At 37.8% G+C, this 11,810-nt stretch overlaps 3 protein-coding genes across 3 annotated transcripts; 2 read left to right on the forward strand and 1 right to left on the reverse strand.

Annotated features, from left to right (window-relative positions):
- Window positions 1-1,637: 1,637 nt before the first annotated feature.
- GCK72_003818 (uncharacterized protein) lies at window positions 1,638-7,094 on the forward strand (the record flags this gene model as incomplete). Its single annotated transcript, XM_003099146.2, has 7 exons — window positions 1,638-1,748; window positions 1,901-2,053; window positions 3,412-3,621; window positions 4,136-4,357; window positions 4,932-5,341; window positions 5,981-6,125; window positions 6,639-7,094. The coding sequence occupies 7 exons, from the start codon at window positions 1,638-1,640 to the stop codon at window positions 7,092-7,094; spliced, it is 1,707 nt and encodes a 568-aa protein (XP_003099194.2).
- Window positions 7,095-7,320: 226 nt separating this feature from the next.
- GCK72_003819 (uncharacterized protein) lies at window positions 7,321-9,517 on the reverse strand (the record flags this gene model as incomplete). Its single annotated transcript, XM_003099077.2, has 2 exons — window positions 7,321-7,464; window positions 9,239-9,517. 2 exons carry the CDS (start codon window positions 9,515-9,517, stop codon window positions 7,321-7,323), a joined length of 423 nt encoding a protein of 140 aa, XP_003099125.2.
- GCK72_003820 (uncharacterized protein) lies at window positions 9,299-9,571 on the forward strand (the record flags this gene model as incomplete). The annotated part of the gene is made up of 1 exon (XM_053724264.1): window positions 9,299-9,571. The coding sequence occupies one exon, from the start codon at window positions 9,299-9,301 to the stop codon at window positions 9,569-9,571; it is 273 nt and encodes a 90-aa protein (XP_053588458.1).
- Between the last annotated feature and the right edge of the window lie 2,239 nt (window positions 9,572-11,810).

The raw sequence follows: 11,810 nt of genomic DNA on the forward strand, positions 1-11,810 counted from the left end.
GTGGAGGAGGGTTAGACAGAAAAAGCTGGAAGAGGAACATGTGATTGTTGATGAGTCTACCTATTAGCCGAGCATTTTTATCACAACTGCGCTCCAATGGAAACGAGAGAGTATCGACGAGAGACGCAGAGTTTTTTTCTCGCGCCAAGACAAAGTTTCACAGTTTTTAAATCTATTTTCGATGTTTTTCATAATAATTTACAAAAAACTTCGGAAAATAGCGAAAATAGGTTGAAATCTGTGAAAATACTCAGGGTCTCGAAAAAAAATAAGTCAAAGCTGAATTTGGCTCCGCCCACAACTAGACCACGCCCACGTTCCTGAGAACACTACACTTTCTCAGACGGATGAAGATGATGGGACAAAAAATGGACAATTTGAAGATTTTCGAGAAGAAAAAAAGAATTCCGACGTCTAAACTACTCTAAAAATGATATCTAAGCTCCACGCACAACTAGGCCACGCCCACTTTTTAGCTAATTTATCGACAAGACTAAATCTCTTCAGAAAATTGAGAATTTTCAACAATCAACAAAATTTGGTGCTTTTAGAGCGTATTTGGAGTAATTTCAACTGCCACAAAACGGTATTTTTCAGGCGAAAAAATGTTCAAAAAAAGTTTTCAAAAAAGATTTCTAAAATTAAAAATAGGATATTTTCAGGGGAATTCGAGTATCTGGAGATCAACATTTTCAGCGAAACAACAAAGAAACTGTGTCTAAGCCACCGCTCGTTTCACGCCTAGTTTTTGGATTTTTCAAACGAATTTTGGGTACTTTTCTGTTTTTCGATGATTTTTCACGGTTTTTTTTACATTATTATACCAAAAAATCATTAAAATACCTTCAATCTCACCAAATTCCAACGAAAATTCAATTTTCGTGGCAAATAATAAAATGTGGAACTTGTCCGAGAGGAGTACACGCCCCGGTCGTGGCGAGACCCAAACCGGCGGGAGAAACAAAAATTTGAATTTTCTCTCAATTTCAGCATTTTTAAAGTTTTTTTGTTGATTTTTGTTGATTTCCAACCGTTTTTTCTGGATTTTTTTCAAAGAAAAAAGGTAGAAACCGTAAGTTTTTTGTCTGGAAATGTATTTTTTCCGGAAAAACCCGGATTTCTAACATTTTTCGGGCTTGAAATATCGAAAAATTGGATATTTTCACGGGAATTCGAGGTTCAGGAGATTAAAATTCTCAATGAAACAACAAAGAAACTCCCTGGAAGCTCTAAAATTCTCAACTTCCACAACCACCACTCATTTCATGCCTAGTTTTTGGATTTTTATTAAAATTTTCTGTTTTTTGTGCTATTTCGATGATTTTTCCCAAATTTTCACATTATAAGGACACAAAATGATCAAAAACCCATTAATCTCACCAAATATCTGGAAATTCCAACAAAAATTCAATTTTCGTGGCAAATAATAAAATGTGGAATTTGTCCGAGAGGAGTACACGCCCCGGTCGTGGCGAGACCCAAACCGGCGGGAGAAACAAAAATTTGAATTTTGTCCCAATTTCAGCATTTTTAACGATTTTTTTGTTGATTTTCGTTGATTTCCAACCGTTTTTTCTGGAATTTTTCGGTAAAAAAGAAGAAAAAAAGGTTTCCAGATTTCAAAAAAGATTCCAAAAATGGCGGCCGAATGGAGAAACTTCGACAAATGGAAAGATTTCCGTGAGAAACAGAAGAAAACGTCAATTGGTACTCAAGAGGAAGAGGAGGGTCGAAAGACGCCGACAAATGTAAGAAATGGGAAAACTCCGCCCATTTTCCGCAAAACGGGCGGTGCTTCTCGATTTCTGACCGATTTTCGAATGTTTAGAGACTTCGAATCGCGAAAAAATCGCTGCCAAATCTCGAAATTATCAACTGGTTAAATCAAATTCCACCTCAGATCGAGCACCACGCATTGCCACGTGTCATCGATTTACCGCCAGAAGACATTCAAAAAGAGAAAAAAGTGTACAATGAGACGTATCGACAGGCGGAGAAGTCGATGGACACCACACTCGATTCGAGCTCTCACATCTCACCGTTGGAGGCGAAAGTACGGCGAAATTTCAGTGGAAAATTGGATTTTTCAGCGTTTTTAGGTCGAAAATAGGGAAAATTGTCGAAAAATCGTTAAAAAATCAAATTTTTTCCTTAAAAATGGTATTTTTTTAGTCTGAAAATCTGATTTTTGCAATTTTTGACCCAAAAATCGGTTTTTTTATTCAAAAAATTCGTTTTTAACAGGAAATCCCATTTTCTCTTCGTAAACTTGAAAAACGACAATTTTTCCGATGTGAAAAAGACTGAAAATCCGTTTTTTGAGACGAAAAACTGAAAAGCTGAGTTCAAAATCCATTTTTTCTTCGAAAACTCACTAAAAAGTGATTTTTTCGCGTTTTTTGACTGAAAAATGATGGAAAATAGCGAAAAGCGTATTAAAATCACATTTTTCGGCTTGAAAAGTATAATTTTTCACTCTAAAAGCCTGAATCTTGTGATTTTAAACCGAAAATCGTAATTTCAGCCCGAATTTTCACCAAAAATCGGTTTTTTGATTCAAAAAATTCATTTTTTAGTCAGAAAATCCGATTTTCCCTTCGAAAACTCACTTTTTTGCATTTTTTGACTGAAAAATGATGGAAAATGGCGAATAGTCCTTTGAAATCGTGATAAAATCAAATTTTTGGCTTGAATTAAAGAAAAATCCCATTTTCGTCCTAAACATCGATTTTTAAAGTGAAGTTTTTAATTTTTCAGTTTGGAACTTATAAAATTCAATTTTTTTTAAATAGGGAGAAATCTAACTTTTTAACTCAAAAAATCATTTTAAGAGCAAATTTTATCGATTTTCTCGCAGTTTTAAGGCAAAAATGCTGAAATCCGTTTTTTTGTTTAAAAAAACAGAAAATCTGAGTTGAAAATCGATTTTTTGCTCTGAAAAATCAGATTTCTCACCAATGAATTCGTTTTTTGACCTTAAATATCTCTAAATCCCATTTATGAGCAAAAAATCTATTCTTTGGCTTTGAAAATCTATTTTTGCTAAAAAAAAAATTAATTTTTGAGCGAAAATTCTCATTTTTCAGCCTAAAAAATTCATTTTTTTGCTCAGAAATCCTATTTTTACCTTCAAAATCATTTTAAAAGCGATTTTTCTCGATTTTTCACAATTTTTATGTCAAAAAAGTGATTTTTCGCTGTGAAATTTACTGAAAATCCGTATTTTGAGAAAAAAGCTAAAAATCTGAGTTCAAAATCGATTCTTGCTCAAAAAATCAATTCTTTGGATGAAAAAACTCAATTTTCAGCCTAAAAATTCATTTTTTTGCTCAAAAAGCTCATTTTTGCCCATGAGGTCAATTTAAACGCGATTTTTCACAATTTTTATATCAAAAATCCCCCCATTTTCAGCTCAACGAAGTGCTCTCCCCACTGGTTCTCCTCGGAAACAAATCCGAGTTAGAGACGAAAGAGACGCAGAGAATTCAGGCGATTCGAGAGAGTTGGAAGACGAAAGGAATGACGGATCCATCAGAGTTTCCGAGACTTCGAGTCCCCGAGAATTATGATGAGGATCCGAGAATTCAGAAGGCAGCGAAACTTGTCGAAAAGGAGATTAAAGTACGGAAAATATGATGGTTATAAGGAAAAATTGAAAAAAAAGGGCCTAAAATTCCAATTTTGCTGGAAATAACATTGGTAAAATCGGTTTTTTGCTGAAGAATTGGACTTTTTTAGACATTTTTTTCATTTTTAAGTTAAAATCGACAGAAATCGCCTAAAATCTGCTGAAATCAACAGAAATCGATGTTCAGAAGCTACATGATTTTCCTATTGTGGCAAATGCGCTCTAATGATAATCTAATGAAAGCTACTGTAAAAATACCGTAGTTTTCACCCAGATTATCAATAGAGCGCATTTAGTCACGCGTAGGCGGAAGCTATGCCCAATTTTCCAACTATTTTCAGTTAAAGAAATCACGTTTTTAGCTGAAAAATTGATTTTTTAAAGAAAAATTAATATTATGTTATTTCGATCAAATTTAGTCCAAAACTGACAATTTTTTAGTGAAAAATCCCGTTTTCCAAAGAAAAAATTGCATTTTTGATCGAAAATTATCGATTTTTCCTTCAGGAATTCAAGGATTCAAAACTGAAAGATATGGGCGGAGAGTTCGGTACGGTAGTCGATGAGCAAGAGGAGTTAGAGATGAGAGACGCAGAGGAGATCATACAGGAGTACGGTAGTGAGGATAACAGATTCGAGGCATCGGAACTCATCGAATACAAGGATTACGATTGGTGTATTTCGTTGAGAATCGATAGGGAGAAGACGGGCGATCCGGCGATTTTCAATGTTAGTGGGATATCAAAAAATCACCGAAGAAAAACTATTTGTTCACGTTTGAGGCCTAAAATTCTAATAAAAATAGATACTCTGGCAAATGTGCTCTAATGATAATCTGTTGAACATTCGTTCACTCAGATTATCAGTAGAGCGCATTTAGCCACTCGTAGGCGGAAGCTATGCCCAAATTTTCATTTTTAGTCTACATTAGACCTTTTTTAACTGAAATTTTGGGCATTTTTCTGAGCTTTTTCTTATTAGTAGTGAAAAATTGCCTGAAATCGGCTGAAAACTGCTAAAATCGGCTGAAACCGGCTGAAAACTGCTAAAATCGGCTGAAACCGGCTGAAATTGGCTGAAATCGGTGTTAAGAAGCTACATGACTTTCCTAATGTGGCAAATGCGCTCTAATGATAATCTAGTGAAAACTACTGTAGAAATACCGTAGTTTTCATTGGATTATCAGTAGAGCGCATTTAGTCACGCGTAGGCGGAAGCTATGCCCAAATTTTCATTTTCAGTTTCAATTTGACCGTTTTTTGACGGAAATTTTGAGCCTAAAATTTCATTTTCTCATTTCCAGCTGCTGATCTACAGCTACAAATGCGGCATCCAACGTCTTCCCCTCTCCCAACAACAAATCGACTCATTAGGCACCTCACTTCTCATGAAATACAAACGGAATCCGGATGATTCGATAGAAGTCCTTCCGATCTACTCGGCACTCCCATCGACTGGATTACTCAGTCTGAAATATCGAACGAATAAGGGAATCGAGTTGAGAACCTACGGAATTGTGAATTTCATCGATTTTCTGAAGGATCCGGATCATTCATCGCATCGGACGATGATTTGGACGGATGCACTCGGACCGATCTATTTGACGTCGGCGGATCGATCGAATATCCGACGGAAACTTCAGATGACCGAATCGAAGATATTCGCACCGCTGAGAATGATTCAGATGACTGTCAAAGGGGATTTCAATTCGGCGTTAGTAAATGTCTCTCATAATGGAGAGCTGACGTCGTGGGGATTCTGAATCGGTTTTCAAATTTCGTCTAGCATCGAAACGGGCGGAGTTACGACGACTTCCTCTGTCGCATGACTCAAGTTTTTGAACATTGTTTACTAGATACTCTGGCAAATGCGCTCTAATGATAATCTGGTGAAAGGTTTTCACTCTGGTTATCAGTAGATCGCATTTCGCCACGCGTAGGCGGAAGCTATGCCCAAATTTTCATTTTCAGCATAACCATAACGTTTTGAAACTGAAAATTAGTAATTTTTAGTATTTTTTTTAGTTTTTAGTGAAAAATTGGCTGTAATCGGCTGAATACGGCTAAAATTAACTGAAATTGACAGAAATCGGGTAAAACCGGCTAATCGGTATTAAGAAGCTACATAACTTTTCTATTGTGGCAAATGCGATCTAATGATAATCTAGTGAAAACTACTGTAGAAATACCGTAGCTTTCATTGGATTATCAGTAGAGCGCATTTAGTCACGCGTAGGCGGAAGCCATGCCCAAATTTTCATTTTCAGACTAAAAGTTCGATACAGATTCAGAATCCTGACGACATCAGTTTTCTTAATGTGAATTCCCATCTCCTAAACGATGAAATTTCCAGAATAATCGCATCAGGAACAATGGTGAAATGGTCGATAGCATCGTTTACGCCGCTCGTCGAGGAATCTCAAAAAGATCCGAATATCGGAAGGAATTTGTGGCCGGCACGCATTATTCGATTCGATGATTTGTTGTTTGACAGAGAGGTGCTTAGACGGCTCGGTTTCAGCGAGAAATACTGAAAATTTTCGGATTTTTCGGTTAAATATGATATATTTTGCATTTTTCTAGCTGTTAGAATCCGAAATTTGAGAAAAAAAATAGATGACTTCGATAATTAAAGTTATTTTTTCAAATTTTGGATTCAGACAGCTAGAATTGCAAAATATATCATTTTTTGAGCGGAAAATCTGAAAAATTTCCGGTTTTAACAGCGAAATCCGAAATTTTTGAAAAGTATCTGAAAACGGCTAAAAACGGCTAAAAACGGCTAAAAACGGCTGAAATTGGCTGAAATCGACAGAAATCGATGTTCAGAAGCTACATGACTTTCCTTTTGTGGCAAATGCGCTCTAATGATAATCTAATTAAAGCTACTGTAAAAATACCGTAGTTTTCATTGGATTATCAGTAGAGCGCATTTAGTCACGCGTAGGCGGAAGCTATGCCCAAATTTTTGAGCACATTTTGCGAAATTTTTCAAAATCCCCCATTTCCAGATTCTCCCACGCGAACGTCACCACCGTGAGAATTCCGACTTCTTCGTGAACAATCCGAACGGCGGAACCCTTCTCCGCTCCCACTCCGAACCCGACATCCAAGTATTTTGTGGTCCAAATCTCACAGGAATTCTGAATTCCGCCGGTCCGACGTACGCGACGAAAGGCATCCATTCGGCGTTCGTCGTCCCATTCTTCATCGACGGAAAATTCGTTTTCTATGAGGCGCTGATCGCCGGACCGCCCCGAGTCGTCATGCTTATCACCGAGGGACGATACCTGAATTACTGTCCGAAGACGTGGCCGCCGACGATTCAAGCGCAACAGAATGCGTATCGAAAAACGACGGTGGAGAAGCCGTGGGTACGGGCGGTGCCACGTGAAATGTCTTTCCCGGAGGATCGACAGAAATCGATGAAGGGATTCGAGGAATTTCATTTTGATTTCAAAATTTAAATTTTTCTATGTGGCAAATGCGCTCTAATGATAATCTAGTGACAGCTACTGTAGAAATACCGTAGTTTTCATTGGATTATCAGTAGAGCGCATTTAGTCACGCGTAGGCGGAAGCTATGCCCAAATTTTCATTTCGATTTCACAATTTTTTCAAAAATTTATATATAGTTGTTCGGTACACAAATTATTTGTTTCTTCATTTTTCTTTTTGCTATAAAAATAAATCTCAATCCTTGACACACTCGCGTCCCTCATTGTCAAACGATCCCTCCAAATTGAGCACTCCGATGTCGACCCATTGATCGTCAGTTGGAGTTCCACCGTGAATATATTTCTTTGGGATGACGAACTTGATCTTGCGGGAGCATGGCTGGAATTTAAAAATCGATAATTGCAGCAATTTTGGGAGCGCGGCCATGAAAAAGTTCGGCCATCAGAACTTTTTTTTCGCTGACGCAGTTTTATTTCAAAATTCGCACAAAAAGTGGTCAATTGCTCCTCCGAGAGGAGTACACGGTCGAGTCCAAGGGAGCGCGCTTGCATTCACTTCATTTTTCACATTTTTTACCAGAAAAAAGCGTAAAATTTGCCATTTTGAGAAAATTCACTCGGATTTCCCAGTTTTTTAATCGATTTTTGATAGAAACGTTCCGTTTTCAGCGGGTTTTTGTGCTGAAAAACTGGAGAAATGGGTTTTAGATGGCTGGAAATTAGATTTATCGTGTTCTTTTTTCAAGCTTGAATTGAGAAAATCATATTGAAATGGATGAAAATTGCCAGAAAATCAAAAAAAATTAATTATTTTTTAAAATGTGTGATATCTCTCTAAAAACAACCTCAAATCGTGTTTTTACCTAAAGATTGATTTAAACCGCTGAAAACCGTTAAAAACTCGACAAATATCAGAATTCCCGGAGGTGGCCGAGTTTTCGCACGGCCCTTCGTGCAAAACTTCGGCAATGATGAATTATACAAAGAACTTTTTGAAAAATCGGCTGCAAAAATTAGCGGCCCACCCCCTCTTACAACTGCGCCCCACCGCAAACGAGCGAGTATCGGTGAGAGAGACGCAGAGTTTTTTCTCGCGCGAACAAATATTTTTACCATTTTTGACCTATTTTCGCTAATTTTAAAAACAAATTGCATAAAAACTTTTGAAAAATAGTGAAAATAGGTCAAAAACTGTGGAAATCATTGTTGGCGCGAAAAAAAAATCTGCGTCTCTCGCCGACACTCTCTCGTTTGCGGCGGGGCGCAGTTGTAACGAATTTGCTCGGCTAATATAGCAGATGGGATAATTCATGGTGACCGAGGTTTTGCACGGCCAGTATTCCAGTTATAGAATTGAAACAACGCAAGTGGGCGGAGCTTCAGGAGAACCGTGCATATTTAGGTTTCCTAGGTTGGAGGCCGCAAATGTTTGGCAAATACTCATTTACTACCTGCTCATTTACTACCACATGCTCATTTACTACCTTACTCATTTACTACTTGAACTCTTTTACTACCATTTACTCATTTACTACCGTTTGCTCATTTACTACTATTACTCATTTACTACTATTACTCATTTACTACTTTAGAGCGATATTCTGGAATTCACTTTTCACCATTCTCTTAGGCTTAGGTTTCTTAGAAATTTGGAAAAAATTGACGAAAACGGTTATTCATCGTATTTGTCAATTGTTTTCCAAATTTCAAAGAACCCTAAGCCTAAGAGAGTGGTGAAAAGTGAAGTAGTAAATGAGCAGTACGGTAGTAAAAGAGTAAAAGTAGTAAATGAGTAAATGGTAGTAAATGAGTTGAAGTAGTAAATGAGTAAGGTAGTAAATGAGCAATTGGTAGTAAATGAGTAGGTAGTAAATGAGTATTTGCCCAAATGTTTTGAACAATTCTTATTAGATACTCTGGCAAATGCGCTCTAATGATAATCTGATGAAAATGTTTTCCCTCAGATTATCAATAGAGCGCATTTCGCCACGCCAAGGCAGAAGCTATGCTCAAGTTTTCATTTCTAGACTAATTTCGACGACATTTATCAAATTTTGAGAACAAAATCTCTTAAAACTCCTTATGACCTAAGTTTTCCACGGCCAGCAGTACTAGTCATCCCCTTTCCCTCTCCCCCACTACCGTAACCATACCGTTTGCTCATCTCTACACTCGTGCCAGATATACAAAACGGGATCGATTGAAGTCAGCTCATGAGTGCTTCCAGTCAATGCGAATGCTCCATCCTCGCCAGTCCTCTTCTCATCCAAAGTGTCATCCGGATCCGGTCCCGTATCGATATCCACAATTCTCACTTTTGTATTATTGGCAAACGCGGTACCGCACTTGAGGACACCCTTCACGGCGACTCCTTGCTTACGCATGGCAACGGCCACTCCTGCCAGCAGGAGCATGGCGAGAACCCACTTCATTTAGCGGATCTGGAAATTGTTAAGGGTACTGTAGCGGAGGAAGGATTACGGTAGAGAGCAAAGGTTCGACACCCGGAAACTTAAAAACCTCTTAACTCCCTTAGAATTCAAAATTTTCAGCCGATTTTTGGCGTAATTTGTAGAGAATTTCAAGGGCTATCTAACTATATAAAAAATTTCCAGAAACTGAATATGCTCGAGTTCCTGGAGCTCTATATAATGCTGAGTTAATGGGATCTAGGCTAGGTCACTGTTTTTCAAATCGCCCTATCTCCCTTCGATTTCAAGATTATAAGTCGACTTTTTACTTTAAATGTAGAAAATTTTAAGGCTCAGTAAACCATTATAAAATTTCGTGTAACTTATGAAAATGTGGGATGGAAAACTGCTCCGAGAGCTCGAAAACGACAAGTTTTTGATATTTTTGAAAAATCACCAACAATCTTTGTGAGGTCTAGATTTTACCGTATTTTACAAAAGGGGTTTAGAAAATTCATACGGTTCGAACCGCCTATAACATTACTCCATTTGTGTAGTTAACAACTTTTTTGTAGTACATCACCTTCCTGGGTTACTGTGCCCTTTCCTGCTGACTCTTTAGTGCGTCGCTGTTCTGAGTCTTCAAATCGACGAAGGTACAGTACCCCAGGGAAGTCTCGTACAGAAAAGTTGTCAACATTAAAAATGGAGGTAACAACTTTATCCAGTTACTGACTGGTAAACGTTGAAAGTCAGCGGATCAGTTCTGATGTTACTGTAACCATCCAAAATGAAAACTGCGGAACTGAGGTTAAAGACAGTCAGCGATTTGAGGATGCTACAGTAATCCATAGGTATGCCATATATAAAAAAGTTTAAAACTATTTTATATAGCCCCCGACCTCATCTTTGGGATAATATGGCTTGGAAAACTGGAAGCTACCAAGGACTGTTTCGCTCAAATCGTTTCGCGCTGCCAGTGCTACAGTACCCCAAGAATTTGTTCTAGAAAAAAAGTCCACGAAAATCTAACAAGAGAAGTCTTCGAAGTGTCTTCTTTCAAACGGCTCAAGAATTCGGTCCATGATACTGTCGAGTCCGTAGATTCCGAATCTGAAGTAAAATTCCGTTAAATCCTTCAGAGAGCCGAGTTATGACCCGTCAAACTTTTCCTATGGTTAAGTTTTTTTTTGCGGAAATGCTTAGGTAGACATTCCGGCAGTAAAAGCTTAACCATAGACAACGTTTGACGGGTCATAACTCAACTCACAGAAGAGTTTAGCAGAATTTTATTTCAGATTCGGAATCTACGGACTCGAAAGTATCGGGGCCCAAATTTTTGAGCCGTTTGAAAAATGACTTTCCTTGTAAGAGTCAAAATTATCTGGTACACTTATGAGCTCTTTAATATGACATAAAACTCTAAAACTCCAAAACCTCAAAAATTTTCGTAAGAGGAAAAGCTAACCGATCGACCGATCAAAACGAATGACTCTCGCCGCTAACAACAACACGAAAGTATAGGTGTTTACTCCCGTCGAGAGAAAGATACAGAGAGAAGAGACATGGAGAAATAGTATGGGAAATTGAGAGAGACGAGACATTGTGTTTCACTGATAAAACGATCATTCGATCGGGAGAAAGGGGGGGGATAGCGCTGTTTTGTTATCAATTCGAAATGTGAATTGGTTGTTGGTTAAGCGGTGTGGAAGATGGAGGGGGAGAAAAAGTGTAATGGAAGGGTTGGCACGTTTTTGATATTATTGGGAAGACGAAGGGTGAAAATAGATAACAAGAAGTGAGGAATCATTGAGCAGTGCTTGAAAACATGGGAAGAAGGTTTAGAAAATATTAAGCGGGAGAATTTAGGCTCAATGTGGAGATAAAGAGCGATTCGTTTTTCTGGAGAAAAATAAGGAAAACAGTACCGCTCAAAAGGTTTCAATTTTGCCTGTTTTTAGTGAAAAATGACTAAGTTTGACAGTGTATTTCGGTGTCACCTGAGTGTCCGACGAATTTTATTTTGTATGGGTTGGACAGAGCAAAAAGAGCGCATAATTTGTAGTTGATCATTTTTTTAGTAGGGACACTATCGTGAAAGTTACAACTTGTCAAAACTCCAGAAGTTTGCTAATATGCACTGAAATCAGTCGGTATCAGGGAGAAATTATTTTGATAAACTGCAACTTTCATGGTAGTGTCCCAACAAAAAAAATGGTCAACTACAAAAATTATGTGCTCTTTTTGCTTTGTCTAACCTATACAAAATAAAATTTATCGGACAATCAGGTGACCCCGAAATACACGGTCAAAG

Source organism: Caenorhabditis remanei, chromosome II (genome assembly GCF_010183535.1).
Source record: "Caenorhabditis remanei strain PX506 chromosome II, whole genome shotgun sequence".
Classification (NCBI taxonomy): Eukaryota; Metazoa; Nematoda; class Chromadorea; order Rhabditida; family Rhabditidae; genus Caenorhabditis; species Caenorhabditis remanei.